At 41.8% G+C, this 17,049-nt stretch overlaps 1 protein-coding gene across 1 annotated transcript in view; it reads right to left on the bottom strand.

Moving 5' to 3' along the window:
* Positions 1-13,483, bottom strand: part of LAMC2 (laminin subunit gamma 2) — a 59,245-nt gene extending 45,762 nt beyond the window's left edge. Inside the window, exon 1 of the mRNA XM_023203482.3 lies at positions 13,281-13,483. Within this exon, the coding sequence (XP_023059250.2) occupies positions 13,281-13,359 (79 nt within the window). The 5' untranslated portion in view covers positions 13,360-13,483. The remainder of the gene's footprint in view (positions 1-13,280) is intronic.
* Between the last annotated feature and the right edge of the window lie 3,566 nt (positions 13,484-17,049).

Raw genomic sequence — 17,049 nt, 5'->3', positions numbered from 1 at the left:
GGAAGGAAGGAAGGAAGGAAGGAAGGAAGGAAGGAAGGAAGGAAGGAGAAAGGAAGGAAGGAAGGAATATAGGCAGTCTGACTCTAAGAAAAGTCTGTAATCCCAGCACTTTGGGAGGCGAGGTGGGTGGATCACAAGATTAAGAGATTGAGACCATCCTGGCCAACATAGTGAAACCCCATCTCCACTAAAAATACAAAAATTAGCTGGGTGTGGTGGCACGCGCCTGTAGTCCCAGCTACTCAGGAGGCTGAGGCAGGAGAATCGCTTGAACCTGGGAAGTGGAGAGTGCAGTGAGCTGAGATGGCACCACAGCACTCCAGCCTGGGCAACAGTGCGAGACTCTGTCTAAAAAACGAACGACGAACCAATGAGAGAAAGAAAGAAAGGAGAGAGAGAGAGAGAAAGAAAAAAGAAAAGAAAAACCAAACAACAACCTGAACATACAGAAATCTCCCTGAAGTCCAGAAGCCTACTTTCAAATTTCCCCAATACATTACACAAAGTTTCCATTGTCTACATATATGACAATCAGTGTAAAAAAACTAATGTTCCAAGCAAAAAATCCATGGTGAGATGGGAACAGAAAGAATTGTGAAAGGAACATGAGATTTTCAATGAGATTAAGGGTCTGGGACTTTCAGGTTGCCGCTCATACCAGATGAACTATTTCCACCCCAGGAATGCCCACCCATCTGTGGTCTATGAGCCCAGAGCTGCAGTGCTTTCTGCCTGCCATCTCAAAGGGCAGCGAGCCTAGGGCTGTGTGGGAGGAGGGCAAGGGATGAGGCAGGCCTCAGAGCATGAGATCAGTTTGCAGTGCTCCGGCAGCCTTGATAGGTAGTGTACTTGGCAGCTGTGTGGGACGATGTCAGGAGCTAGGAATTTGAGCATCATGTTTAAACCTGACAGTGTGTGCTGGCTGCTATTACGTAGTGCTTTGTTGCTCTTGCTACCATTTCGGTTGCTTAGTGCACTAAAACTGATTCAGTGAAACAGCAGCAAGTTTATATGATGTGACCTATAATCTCCCGTGAATTAGCCCAACTATAAATCATTTTTAAATGATGCTTGGCCCGGCACAGTGGCTCACGCCTGTAATCCCAGCACTTTGGGAGGCCAAGGCGGGCAGATCACAAGGTCAGGAGGTTGAGACCATCCTGGCCAACGTGGTGAAACACTGTCTCTACTAAAATAGACAAAAAAAATTAGCCAGGTGTGGTGGCAGGCGCCTGTAGTCCCAGCTACTGGAGAGGCTGAGGCAGGGGAATCACTTGAACACAGGAGGTGGAGGTTGCAGTGAGCCAAGATCACGAAACTGCACTCCAGCCTGGCAACAGAGCAAGAAGCCTCTGTCTCAAATAAAAAAAAAAAAAAAAGGTGATATTCAATTATCTTTCTTATTTAGAGGAAAGGATGGGCCCTGTGTTTCCTTTCCTGCATTTTGTGTCCCTCATTCCCTTTCTGAGACATCAAATCTTTTTCCGTCCTTCCTTTGTGCAACTCTCTTCCCTTGGGTGCGATGATGTCATGCTGCCAGGTGTCTGCCCGCCTTCTGACCTTCCCTATTCAAGGCTTTGCTGGCCCCTCTCCTTACCCCAACTCTAATGTCAGTGCTCCTCAGGGCTCCTTAATCTCCACAACTTCTCTGTCTGAGTCTCCCCTGGGGTGATCTCATCAATGGCAAGGGCTTCAGTAACCATCAAAGGTGTTGACATCCCAAGATACTTCCTTGGTCTAGACTTCAGCCTCAACTTCAGGTCCTCAAGTCTGCCATCCACTTTATTTATTTACTTATTACTTTTACATTTCCTTTTTTTTTTTTTTTAAGAGGCAGAGTCTCACTCTGTCGCCCGGGCTGGAGGGCAGTCACGCGATCTTGGTTCACTGCAACCTCCACCTCCCAGGTTCAAGCAATTCTCCTTCCTCAGCCTCCTGAGTAGCTGGGATTACAGGCACATACCACCACACCTGGCTAATTTTTGTATTTTTAGTAGAGACGGGGTTTTGCCTCGTTTGCCAGGTTGGTCTCAAACTCCTGACCTCAAGTGATCTGCCCACCTCACCGTCCCAAAGTGCTAGGAGTACAGGCATGAGCCACCGCGCCCAGCTCACTTTGCATTTCCAATTGGTTATCTCAAAAGTTCTTCAGAGAAAACCTCTTTAAAACCAAACTTGTGATTGCCATGCCTTTAAGTCAGAAAGCTGGAAGCTATCCTTACAGGCTCTCCATCTTTCTCACCCGCCTATTTAACACTGAATTTTGTTGATATAACCCACTAAATATCTCAAATCCATTCAAGTCCATCTCCACTATGGCCATATCTAGACCAAACCTCAACCATCTCTTGCCTGCCATCACTTTCTAGCTGAATTCCCTGCAACTCCTTTTCCTTCCCTCCACTCAGCAATAAGAAAATCTTTCCAAAATACAAATTGTATCACAACTTCTCTGCTTAATATTCTGTAGTTTCTTTCCTTTCCTTTGAAGTTAAGCACCAGAATTCCTCAATATTGCCTCAAGGACTATCATGGTCTTAGCCTATCTATTTTTCCCGCCTAATTTCATATAATGCTCACCACTTGGACATCTTGATCTCTCTTCCATTCATTCACATACACTTCTCTTCATTTCCTCTGCTTCTTAAAATTCTTGCTTTATAAAAGAAAACCATCATGGTGGGCAGAGACGAGTTGAGGCTGACAATCTCAACTAGTCTCCTATTTCATTTTTTTCAAATAAATTACACTAAAAACTAAATCTTAATACACCTTATTGGATACCATTCCCTTCTTCTGAGTCAAAGGACTGCTCTCGTGTAAACTGACAACTCTTTTATGTTCAAAGACAGCAACAGTTGCCTCCATGAAGTCACCTATAATGAGGTCTTTCAGTGGGAAGTCCAAATGTAAAAAGCTATACTGAAGATAGTGAATAAAGTTTCAGTTGCATATAACCACTTTTAAAAATCTAGCAAAGGTTGTTCTCAGTACAAAAGCAATTATTGAAAGTGTCCTTTAAATAGACATTTATCCTAATGTATTTTAAACATTTTTATCAGCCAGGCACAGTGGTTCACACCTGTAATCCCACCACTTTGGGAGGCCAAGGCAGGTGAATCACTTGAGGTCAGGAGTTTGAAACCAGCCTTACCAAAATGGTGAAACCCTGTCTCTACTAAAAATACAAAATTAGCTGGGCATGGTGACACACACCTATAATCCCAGTTACTCGGGAGGCTAAAGCAGGAGAATCACTTGAACCTGGGAGGCGGAGGTTGCAGTGAGCCGAGATTGTGCCATCGCACTCCAGCCTGGGGAGCAAGAGTGAAACTCCGTCTCAAAAAAAAAAAAAAAAAAAAATTTATCAAAACCAAATAATTTTGACAAATATTCAAATTGCATATTATGTATGCAATCTAAAGCAAGATACCACCTGTCATTTATCAGTTTGACATCAAAGGCATCAGAAGCTATGATCCTCTTTGCAAAAATCCATCTCTTCAAATCTGAGATATTCAAGATGAAAAGATGAATATTTTTATTATATTATATTTACATGTGATGATGAAAATGCTTATAAGGATTTTTCTAGTTTTAAAACCTCCTACATGGAAATTTTGTTTCCAAGTTTTAATATGTTTCTCGGCTGAAGCAGATATTTTAAAACAAAATCTGAATCCTTCATCATTTAAACTGGCCTTGAACTTTATTGTTTAATGTGTGAATATCTGCTCCCAGTTTTATCTTTTTAAAGAATGTCACAATATGTTCCCTAATTAGAATAAGAAAACTGAAATGGTACTTCTCTCACTAAGCCTTTTAACTGAATTTAGTCTTCTTTCACAAATTTTTCACAGCCACATTTTAAGCCACCACAGCCAGAGGACTGATGCCATAATCATTTGTTTCATTTAAATAAAGGGTATGGCACCAGTTGACATTTAAATGTCCAAGCATTGTGAGTAAGGCTGCAGCAAGAAGTGCAAGGATGATAGGAACGACGGAGCTCAGTTCTCTAAACACACAGGCAATTTTGAATCATAAAGTATGGGTGAGTCTTTTCAAACTCTAAATAGTCCAAAGTCATCAAGAGTCAGTGAAACTCAGATCACTACCATTTCCTTTTGAATGATTATGGCTTCAGAGGAGACACCTCTCTCACCGAGAGTTCATAGTACATGATATCACAACCTAGACTTGGGAATGTGCCCATGTGAACTGTAGATGACTCAGCCTGGTGAGGACTCACTCTATCAGGAGTTCACACCTGGGGATGTCTTCCCCTGACACTCCACTGGAACACCAGCCCCAGGCAGACAATGAGGAGGGGGAACAAAGTCCCAGTGAACAGGGAAACTGGGGACATCACATTTTGTCTGACTAGCAAAGGAGTGGAGGGCAAAGGTAAAAGCTGAGGGTTCAGTCTGAGTAAGCTCAAGGGTTTAAGGGAAGGCAAAGTGAGGACATCAGAGTTACAGCTGGCACTGTCAAAGGCTCTACCACAAGACAGCTGCTTTCAGCTGCAGCACAGACTCAGGAAGTGATTGTGGTAAGATTCTATATGACAGCAACCACCTGCATGGAACTCCACACTCTTCTGACCACAGAAACAATGGGTTATACGTTTCTGTGAAGTCACCCACAAAGAAAAGCATTCCAGCACAGAAAGGACATTTAACTGTTATTCGAAGAGCACAGTGTTCTCTGGACATTTGTTGCATGGCTTAGAAAAAGGTATCCTATGCCCCTCTAAGAAGCAGTTGAAATAAAGGGAATCAGAGATTCCAGGGACGCTAGAGGTAAATACTTGAAGCAAAGAGGACCAAAAGGAAAGAAATCATGTACGATGTGTCTGAACAAAGAAAAGTTAAAAAGGAGATTCTAATTTGTATTAAAATGCCTTTTGGAGATAATTGGAGTATATATTAACCATGATTTTTCAATTATTTAAATTTATGTTTCATTGGTTCCTTAAAAAAAAAAAACAATAAATCTTCCTTTTTAAATCCTTATTGCTTTTGTGAACAATACTTTTTTTGTACAAGGAGATTAGGCACAGATTTTTCGTTATCACTACATCCCTTCAGAAACATACAAGCATTTAGGTATGTGTGTGGGCTTACATACCATTATATAGTTCTTAGTCTTCACAAAAGAACAATGGTAATTCATGTGCATTTGCAACATTGGGAAAATATGCATGGAGTGTGTTTATAGCATCTTCCTTACAGATTTTTTTTTTTCCAGAAAAAAAGATGAACTAAAACTGTATTGCTGGCTGGGTATGGTGGCTCACATCTGTAATTCCAACACTTTGGGAGGCCAAGGTGGGCAGATCACGTGAGGTCAAGAGTTTGAGACCAGGATGGCCAGCATGGAAAAACTCCACGTCTACTAAAAATACAAAAATTAGCTGGGCGTGGTGGCACTCACCTGTAATCTCAGCTACTCAGGAGGCTGAGATGGGAGAATCGCTTGAACCCAGTAGCCAAGATTGCACCACTGCACTCCAGCCTGGGTGACAGAGGGAGGCTCCATCTCAAAAACAAAAACACTGTATTGCCTAAAGTCAGAAGAATGAATTAAATGAGGTCTTATGAGCCAAACTACCTTTATAAATCCATAAAGAGAAGTAACGAACATTTTGAGAAGAGACTGGACCATGAAGACCGCATCAGGGAGTATCTTGCATCTCAGTCGAACAAATATGCTGTTTCTCCACCTACCACTTCCTATGGCAGGTCCACTGTGGCCTCTTCCCTGCTGCCTGCGGATCTCAGAATGTGAAGATCCCCTCCTACCATGGTATAACTGCCTGGATGGGGCAATAGCAGCAGCTTCAGATTACTGTTGGATCCACTGCCTTCCTGAAGTAGGCCAGGCTATTTGGGATGAAAAATGATTTTTAAACACTAGGAACCCCCTACCAAAAAGTATCCTTTTACCAAGAGCAAAATGGGCAGTGATTTGAAACAGCAGTAAGTATGTATAAAGCTTACATGGTCAACATTCAGGCCATGAAACTGACCACTTCCTGAAAGACTCCAAAACTTACAATGGTCTGTAGCAGGGAGAGAGAAATAATCTCTGGACATGACTACGTATACATAGATGCAAAATGTCAACAGTCATTAAAGAACAATGATTGATAAATGAGAAAGTCTTATCACAGTACTATCTAAACTGAGCCCTTGGGTCAATTCCAAGCTGCATGATAACCTGACAACAGAGTGGAACAAAGGGAAGAGGAAACTTGGTGATTTGAAATCTGTTCTCTTGTTAATGCCTCACAAACTAGAGCTGTGCTTGGTTTTAACCTGTTGTTCTCTAATATTTTTAAAGGAAAGGCCAATGTATTGAATCACATACACAAATGGAGACTTCTGAAAAGAAGAGATAGATGTCTCCTTTAGAAATACAGGTGGTATTTCAACAATAGATAAAGGTTCCATCAAGCTTGAAACTTAGTTTAAATGAAAATTCAGGCTGGGCACAGTGGCTCACGCCTGTAATCCCAGCACTTTGGGAGGCTGAGGCGGGCAGATCACGAGGTCAGGAGATCTGAGACCGTCCTGGCTAACACGGTGAAATCCCATCTCCACTAAAAATACAAAAATTAGTCGGCCGTGGTGGTGCACCCCTGTATTCCCAGCTACCCGGGAAGCTGATGCAGGAGAATTGCTTAAACCTGGGAGGCAGAGGTAGCAGTGAACCAAGATGGTGCCACTGCACTCCAGCCTGGGCGACAGAGCAAGACTCCATCTCAAAAAAAGAAAATTGAGAAATACGCCAAGGAATTATCTCAGAAAAAGAACATTAAACTGCAACTGAAATCTGGCCCTGGTCAAGGCAGTCACTCTTCCGTGCTTCAATTTTCCTATCTATAAAAGGATGAAACAAGCTGGAGCCCAGCTCTGCTATGACCAAAAGTGAGAATTTGGGCAGTTAATTTACCTCACTGGGTGTCATTTTTCTCATATATAAAATGAGAGGCTCTTGTAGAGAACCCCTGAGGCCCACTCTCATTTTAGTTCTACAATACTGTAATAAGGGAAAAACATGGTGAAACATAAAATATTTTGTAAGAAACGCCCCACATCAGTGCACCTGAGCATTTGGATGATTTGTCCAAGTTTTAAGTTAGTTGTGGGAAATGATTTGGCTGCAATTTGATTCTTTTCTAATGAGGAGACACATATCCCCACAATAAATAAAAAGACACAGTTAGAATTCTATAAATATAAGCCCTGAAGAAGTGCAAGATCCGTATACCTTTGGCCAATTGATCTCCACCCCTCACCTGATACAAGAGAAGGGAAAGACTCAGGTTCTTCCATAGATCAGTGTTGGAGGAAGAACCATTCTCTTCTATTTCCATGGTTGTGAAAATAAAGAAGCACGCGCTTGTTGGGGAATTACATACACAGACATACAGTCACTCACAGACAGAAAAGACTTAGCCTTTGGCTTTGGACATGATTCAAACGTTACATCACCTATCTAGGGGTTATATTAGAACACAGGCCAGTAATGATTCAGTCACCTATTAGGTTTAATTTCTGACTAAATGAGAGTATTCCAGAATCTATGGAGCTCCTATTTCTACACTGATCTCTCTCTTTTTTTATTTTTATTTTTTATTTTTTTGATATGGAATCTCATTCTGTAGCCCAGGCTGGAGTGCAGTGGCATGATCTCGGGTCACTGCAATCTCTGCCTCCCGGGTTCAAGCAGTCCCCCTGCCTCAGCCTCCCAAGTAGCTGGGATTATAGGCACATGCCACCACACCCAGCTAATTTTTTAATTTTTTAATAGAGACAGGGTTTCACCACGCTGGCCAAGCTGGTCTTGAACTCCTGACCTCAAATGATCCACCCGCCTCGGGCCTCCCAAAACGCTGGGATTAAAGGCATGAGCCACTGCACCCAGTCCTCTACACTGATCTCTAATAGATGATTCAAGTCTTGCCCTTAGAAATTTCTCCAGGACAGAAAAAAAAAAAAAAAAAAAAAAAAGTCAGTAAGTTTGAACCGTTAAGAACTTAAATGGGAAAGATATTCCCAGGATTCTCTCAACACCTTAACTTTATGCCCTGACTTTCCCATAAACATTAATCACAAATCAACAATCTTTCTCAGCTTCTTGGGCCAATGAGGCTGAACTAGTGGCTGGCCCCAGTTTAGAACACCCAGAATTTAAGCCCACATGGGAATTTCCAGCCCACCTCCAACCCAATTCTATATCTCTGTTCATGCTTGAATATAAGGTAGAGGTTTTAATTTTTCCAAAATTATCCCTCAGGAAAAAAAATAAAAGATCATATTTAAGTCCTTTCAAAATCTTGCATATTATAGGGTACCTTCTCAATTACTTTATTGTAAAAATATTGTTTGGGGAAGATACATTAAGTTAAAATGACCTCAATCAATGTATTGGAGACTTATCAGTAAGAAAGGGGCCCAGCTATCTAAATAATTCTCATAATGGTGCATTTCTTCATAATTGTGAGTGCTGAAAGTTGTTGCATATAAGCCTTTCAGAGTGATCATGCTGTGAAGATCACAATACACATTGAGGAATAATTTTTCTATCTTTTAAATGTTTTGAAATGATGTACTTTCCAGTGACCACATCAAAAACAGATTCAAACAGTACTATATCTCAAGTCATCTGGTGAGATGAATATAACTGAATATAATTTGAATATAATTACTTCATAAAATGTGAGTGAACAAATCAATCCTTCTAAGTATATTATTTCATCAATTATGTGACTTTCACTGTATCTGTGTAATTAATTTACTAAATTAAACGTAAAGAGACATTTGACTACTACATGTATATTGCTAAATGTTTTCATAATCAAGTTGTCCAAATCCTTTCTTTGGATGTGGGGGAAGTTATTCCCATTGGGAAATGAGAGATGATCTTTGTGGGGTCATCTTATATTTGAGCACGTTTTAGAAAGCATCAGATTTGCTGAATCTGTATGTGATGAGGTCTGATGGATGAAAAAGGCAAAGAGAAGTAATGATATGAGATCCAATCTTGAAACTGCAACCTGCTTTGGGTTCCTTGTTTCGCTGGGTAAAACTTGAGGCTCATTTCTGCTTGAGCAGGAAGGCTCCTCAGGACCTTTCTTGGGCTTATGAAAGGACAGTAAAAAGGAGGCCCTTCAAAAATGTTACCACTTAAAACACAGAAGGCAATATACCAAATTCAGTACTGGCAGGGCAGTTAGTTGTAATAACAACAGTAATCTATTAACATGTATTAAGTGCTTACCAGGCAATGTGCAAAGTGCTTTTTGTATAATGGTCATATCAATTTATCATCCTTATTCTAGAGACATAGAAGCTAAGTAACAGGTGAGGTAGCTTGCCCAAGTCCCAAAGTATAAATGTGCTACAATGGTACCTGATAGGGCTGGGATTTGAACCCAGGCAGTCTTACTCCAGAGCCTGCACTTTTATGTATGATGCTATACCACTTCAATGATTTAAATAACAGAATCTGTAAGGGAGCATAAACATTTCAAAGGTTCCTTCCTACTACCCACAGCATCTTTTTTCTAGCGTCAGGGCATGGGAGAAACCAAATTAGTGATCTGTAATAATCGTGGATTCTGAATTCGCCATTCTAGAAGAACAATTGCTTCAAAACTCACCTGACAGCTAAATCCAGATGTGTTAGTCCTCATTCCTTGTATATACACATATGGATATCTGAATACCAGTTATTACTGCCATGTTGCTGACAGTCTTCCTTTGACTAACAAAACCCTCTTCTTCCTTGATTCTCCTCTATCCTCAGTGCTCATTCCTCCTGATTCTGCTCCATCGTTCCTCTATCTCTTGTTTAAGTGCTGAGGTTTCTTTTACCTCCATATCCTAGGCAGTCTCATCTGTGGTCAAGGCTTTGCTTTCTACCTATGGGCCCCCAAATTTATATCTCAAATTTCTCTTCTAAACTTCAAAATCATAGTTCCAGCTGTTCACTGAAACGGCTGGATATCTCTGTATGCATGTCAAATTCACCAGGTCCCCACAAGAACTTATTCCCTCCTCTCCACTCACTGTCCAACCTTGTTCCCAAATCTGATCCTTCTTTTATTATTTTTTATTATTTATTTATTTATATGTTTATTTTATTTCTTTAAATTTTTTTTTTTTTTTTTTTTTTTTGAGATAGGTTCTCACTCTGTCACCCAGGCTGGCGTGCAATGGTGCAATCTCAGCTCACTGTAGCCTCACCCTCACAGGCTCAAGTGATCCTCCTGCCTCAGCCTCCTAGAAGTGGGGTTTCTCCATGTTGCCCAGGTCGGTCTCGAACTCCTGGGCTCAAGTGATCCACCCACTTCAGCCTCCCAAAGTGCTGGGATTATAGGCATGAGTGACTGTGCCCGGGCTGACCCTTCTTTTATAGTCCTCATCCTTTAATGGCATCACTGCCTAACCACGTACAAACCTAAAGTCTTGGATTCATCTTGGACTCTTCCTTATTTCTCACAACTTTCCTGTACTCATATCCCTAACACGCAGACTTATTGGATCACCAGATTCTTCAGATTTCACCTTCTAAATGTCCCTGTAATCTGTTTCCTCTTTGCTTTCATTACCATGATGAAAGCCTTCATCATCTCTCATTTGAATTACTGTAATAATCATTTATCTGGCTTCCCTAGCTCCACTTCATTCTCTTAGTGACCTTTCTAAAACATGAATCCAGTCACACTCATTCCTGCTTACGAATCATTCACACAGCTCTTCTTTGCCTATAGGGCGCCATTCTACTGCACAGCCTGGCACAAAAAGCCCTTCACAAGCATATTAGTGGCTATGTTTCTAGTCTCTTTCTTATCTCTTTCTCAATCCTTCTCTAGTCATACCTCTTGCTGGGAACTAAGATCCAGACCACTGGGGCCACATGACACTTTATGTCACACCAGGCAATCCTATCCTGAAGGGGAGACTTGGTCTTCCTGATCTCTGGACAAATGAGTTCACTATACTGTGCTGTTGGCTTTGGACTTTTTAAAGAAATGTGGTTCCAGGCATTTTAAGGCACTTTACAGCAATTGTTCATCCTTTCAAAAACTCTACAAGGTTGAAGTACCATTGCCTCCATTTAACAACGAAGAAGCAGACACCAAGTGTTACTAATAAGGAACTAGTAAGTGAATGAACCAAAATGTAAAGCCGGGTCAGGCTGACTCTAAGGCCTGTGCTTTAGCTGAGCCCAGACCTGAAAGTCTTGCCGATTTCATCTATTGCCATAATTTCTACTGCAAGGAAACAACGACGAAGCAACCTCACTGCCTTAGGTTCTCGTGTGTGCAGCCCACAGGACACTCAGACACGGTCACTTTGGGACATGGCAGATACCATATTTTCAGTTCAACTTCTAGCACATCCCAGCATCCCATGAATGAAAAAGCATGTGTGTTCTACCCTGACAACAAACTTCACATTCCCATTGAATCCCAAAATGAAGGCCTCTGAGGAGGGAGAATAAAACCTTAATCTCCTCCGAGGAAGGGGAAAGTGGAAATGAGCCTCAGTGGTATTTCTGACTTCTTGGGGTGGCTGGATGCCGAGAAGCTGGTATGTCTTTAAGAACTGAGAGTCCTAGCTCTGTCCCCTTAAGCCTGATTTTATTGAACAATTGATAGTATCCTACATATTCATTTTTGTTCCCTAATGCTAATACACACATATGCACTCAACTATAGCCAACAAGAAAATTGCTTAAATAATTACTTCTCATGTATAAAAGATGTATCTTATTCCTTTATTACTTTTATAATGTGGCTCAAAAAGCTCCAGTCTAAGAGCCCCTGGATCAAGTACCAGTTTCATCTCTGCCAATGGCTGGCTGTCTGTGTGGCCTTGAGAAACACATTTTCATTTTCTCATTTTTCATATCAAGAGATTCCAAGTAGTTGATGCATAAGCAGTCCCTTTAAATTCTAATATTCAGACACTATTCTTACTTTGGGGATGTCTTCCATCAGGCTGAGACTTCTTATCCCAGCCCTGAGAGAACCTACCCTTCATGACCATTTTCAGAACCTTTTATTTATCACATTTTAAAACTACACATATTGAAGGTATACAACATGATGTTTCGATATACACAGTAAAATAGTATTCTAGTCAGGCTAATTAATATGTTCATTATTTCACATAGTTACCTCCACTCTTTTTTTTTGATGGCAATTATACATGGTTTTGAAAACGGTAGTCAGAGATGATAGGTTGGAAGTTAATTCCAAGACTATCTTAGACAAAAAGGACTGTAGTATTGCATTCAAACACATGCTCAAACATTATTCATGCCACTCAAATCCAATTCAGGCCAGCATCACCCAGACTGCACAATAATATTGGGAATGGTTTATACAATTCCATGTGCATGTAAGCATTATCTCATATCCATGCATGCACATGTGTGGAAATGGCTCCTGGCCTTGGACCTATTGAAATAATGATTGAAATGCCATCAGGTGAAGGAGGTAATATAAACATTATCAGGGCAATTATACAGGCATATATGGATAGAACTAGGTGACAAGGAAAACACCCATAAAATGTTGCCATAGCTGACACATGCTTACATTTAACAGTTGCTAGGTTCTCACAAAGTTTTGTTTACATGAACTTAACATCTAACACATGACAGCCAACTAGGTGCCCTAGATAAGATCAAATGATATATGACACAGGTGCCCAATAAGTGACTGTTGAATGAATATTACCTGAAAATACTATGAAAAGTAACGTGATGCAAAAGCTAAGGGTATTGCTAATACTCTTAAGGCTCATTTTTCTATCTGAAAGTTGAAACATGAATTACAGGATTATTGAAGAGGTTCCTTTGCAATCTTTGTGGTGTTCATAGTCATGGGAAACATTGCCAGCAAAACCTCTTAATAAAAGCACACGCTGGGGAAAGAACGTATATAACCACATATTACTGATCAAATAGGGTGCCCTTGGTCGAAAAAAGAAACCAAGAAGGAACATTTTTAAAGTAAGGACGACCCTCTTTTGGCACAGCTTATTGGCTTCCTATTTTTAAAAAGCAGACAACTTTACATATTAGTCTCATTTAAAATCAGTCTCTGGAGAAGCCCCAGATGGGGGAGGAGAAGGGAGCTCTAATAAGGTTCTGGACAAAGTGGGAATCCTCGGAGGTACGTTCAGCCATCACGGTCTGCAGAGAAAGGCAGGTTCTCAGCCCAGGGCTGAGACGTTTCCTCGTGGAAGCCGACTCACCTTCCCTCCTGGAGGTGGCCCGGGCTGCGGGCAGGAGGAGCGAGAAGCAGAGGCAGCAGCCCAGCCAGAGCGCAGGCATGGCGGGGCCGGGCCGCTCCGTCTCTCTCCGCTGCAGGGGTCGCTGCCCGGCGCCTCGGCTGGTGGTTCTCACTCTGCGCTCTGCTGTGCCTTCCTTTTCCTTGATCAGGTGGTTTTATCGACTCTTCTACCTGACTCAGTCCTGACAGGAAGAGAGCCTGTGTTTCAGGGTGTGACTCACCTGTGAATAAGGAGGACCCAGCCCTCCAGAGGCAGACAAACACACACAGCACACACCGGGCTGGAAAAGCGCTCCCCGCAGCCGCCCGCTCCCCCTTGCAGCGAGGAGGGCGCACACCTGGCCCGGGCCAAGGGTGTGGCAGAGGCTGCGGCCCGGGAGCCTTCGCCTGGAATGTGCCGGATTCCCCGGAGCCCTCCTTCTCTCCCGGGGTGGTCCAGGGCAGATTCACAGAGGTAGATAGCAGCCCACCTCTTCCTCAAACTGGGAGGCCCAATCTTAAGTGGGCTAACTCAGAAATAGTATGGCGGAAGCCCGAATCAGCTCCGGCTTAAAGGACATCAAGGAAGACAAGTCAGTCGGAGAGTCACAACAGGGTCCTCTCCACCCTCCAACTTAGGGTCAATCTCTCTCTGAAATACAGCAGCCTCCTTTCTCCAGGCTGAACCAAGGGTTCCTCTCCTGGTCCACATAACTTCCTGCTTACCAGGGTTAGCAACTCATAAAGTAACCTGTTGACTGGCCAACCTCCCTATAAAGACTGAGTATCGTTTTCTCTTTTTTTTTTTTTTTTTGCTTGTTTTTGTTTTTGTTTTCAATGGCACCATCATAGCGCACTGCAGCCTCCAACCCCTGGGCTCAAGCAATCCTCCTGCTTCAGCCTCTTGAGTAGCTAGGGCTATAGGCAAATACCACCACATCCAGCTAATTTTTGAATTTTGTGTAGAGACGAGGTCTTGCTGTTAGACAGACTGACCTTGAATTCCTGTCCTCAAGTAATCGTCCTGCCTTGGCCTCCCAAAGTGCTGGGATTACAGGCATAAACACCATCCCTGACCCACTTTATACTCCTAACTAGTACAGTATCTAGCTTGCAGTTGGTGCTTAATAAATATTGGGTTGAAATGAATAAGAAAGAGGATCTAGATACCAAACTCTTTTATCTTAGAGTGTATTTCTCAGCTATTCTCCTTGGGCACTAGAGAAAATATTTGTTGAGACTAACTTTGAATGGTATCCACTGTGCTAGGTGAGGTGAGTAATATCTAGACAACTGCAAATCTTGGTATAAACTATATTGTCCCTTCTCCTAAGGAGGCTAGTGACAATAATTCAGAGAGGTGGCTGTCAAGAAGGCTTTGGTTCCTGCTAGAGATTTAAAAATTGCTAGAGCTTTATAAATACACAATCTGTCCAAAACAACCAACCCTTCTTCCCAACCTCGAGGCCTACAAAGGCCCCCAATAAACAGCTATTTGCTGACTAAATGTATGAATATTCTCTAGATTGTTCTGTGGGTGACAACATAAGATAACAAACAAATCACCCAGGGCAGACATAAGTGTCAAAGGTTCTAAGAACTTCAGTTCATGCATGTCATGGAGACCAGTGTGGGCTGACTGGGATAGCTAAGAATGGCTTTGTACAGAATGTGGAGCATGAACTGGGTGTTAGGAATAACTGGGGTCTGAATACAGAACCCAAGAATGGTAGGGGTAAGACAGGTTGCTGCAAAAATGGCTGACACCTAATCTAAAATCTCCAGCAACAAAACCTGAGGAATAGAAAAGAAATTCCAACTTTCTCATCCAAGGCTTGATTCTCTTCTACTCTGCCCAGGATTCAAACAAATTACACAAATATCCTTCTCTCTCAAAACTCAGAATCTCCAGCTACAGCTAAGGTTTCAGTTCACAGAGACCAGGTCTTTAGAATTTTCCCTCCTAGTCGCTGGTGCCTTGTGAAGGCTGAGATCCTCTCCCTGAGTCCCATCCATGTTGTACGGTTTACCACAGTCCTGCAGGAACAGGGGACAGGGCCCTACAAAATAAAGTCTTGAAGGAAGATTTCATTTTAGTACAGATTGCTATAGTTTATTATATATTAAAAGTTGGAACAGATGTGTTCATCTAGCATCATTTTGGGACAGTGATAATAGCAATACAAACACATAAGTAATGCTTACTGTTTGTCAGTCGCTGTTGTAAATCCTTATCACATTAACATTTTAATCTTTAAAACAACTTTATGAATTAGGTGTACTATTAATTTCCCCATTTTACAGACAAGAAAACACAGGCATGCGAAAGTCAGGTAACATGCTCGAAGTCACACTGCTAGTAAGTTGCAAAGCCAAGGTTTAAAATCAGGCAATATGACTCCACAATCCATTAGCTCTTTGTTAGGTCAGCTTAAAAAGTACCATAAAAAAAGACAAATTCACATCACTGAATGAATTCAACATGCAATCAAAGGTTATCTATCAATGACCATTATAACCTGGCCAGATTGTAGACTATTGGCCTACATGGATAAATTCAAGTCACAAAGGACTCTGAACAAATATTTCCAATTTTTCCCAAGATGTTAGTTCTGGAAGGACTCCCAGAGGTCATCTGGACCAGGGGTAGCAAATGGACAGCAGGCCCCTGGCCACCAGACCCACCAGCAGCCTCTTTTATGTGAACAGTGCAGGATTTCAAACATATTTTTAAAATGTAAACGCTTTAAGGCAGGCAGTCCCTAACTCTTCTCAGTTCCCACCTCTTCACATTGCCTTATTCTGGGCTTCTCCACACATGCAAACAACTGTCTGGCTCAGGCTTGACACCCCTGCTCTGGCCTCATCCCTTACCTTGCTCAGGGACAATATCAACCCCTTTTACCAATCTGAGAATTCTTCTCTGGTGCATTACTGGGGTTAAGAGTGTTCTAGTGGCCAAAAGTTAATGCTTGGGCAGGTTCCTAGGGCCAAATCGTAGCTTCTATTCATCAAGGCAGTTACTTTGCTTTCTGTGATCCTTAGTTTCTTAATCTATAAAATGGAGATAATAAAACACTTACCTAGGAGGGTTATTAGAGTTAATGAATTATCTAGGGCTCAGAACAGCACCAGGCACATAATATGTACTATACAGATATAGCCATAATAAGAATAATAATTATTGTTTTAAAATTATTATTATCACTGAGTAAGCACTAATCATTTTTCTGTTGTTATAATTACTAACAAATACCACATGAGAAAGATGAAGTTTTTGCTTCAACCCATCTACTAATTAATTATTGAATCATTATTTGAAAATTTTGTGAAACTCTTGGCCTAATCCAGGTTCATGCCCAGATTACCAATTTACTTGGATGCTATTAATGAATCATATTTTTGCTGCATATCTGGAAATTTCCTTCACATACAGATTTTCTTACCGAATGTTTCTTTTTTTTTTTTTTTTTTTTTGAGACAGAGTCTCACTCTGTCACCCAGGCTGAAGTGCAGTGGCACAGTCTCAGCTCACTGCAACCTTCACCTCCCGGGTTCAAGGGATTCTCCTGCCTAAGCCTTCTGAGCAGCTGGGATTGCTGGCAGGTGCCACCACACGTGGCTCATTTTTGTGTTTTTTAATAGAGACGGGGTTTCACCATGTTGGCCAGGCTGGTCTTGGACCCCTGACCTCAAGTGATTCACCCGCCTCAGCCTCCCAAAGTTCTGGGATCACAGGCCTGAGTCACAGT

This window comes from Piliocolobus tephrosceles, chromosome 1 (genome assembly GCF_002776525.5).
Source record: "Piliocolobus tephrosceles isolate RC106 chromosome 1, ASM277652v3, whole genome shotgun sequence".
NCBI classification, from domain to species: Eukaryota; Metazoa; Chordata; class Mammalia; order Primates; family Cercopithecidae; genus Piliocolobus; species Piliocolobus tephrosceles.
This window is presented reverse-complemented; position numbering and strand designations above follow the sequence as displayed.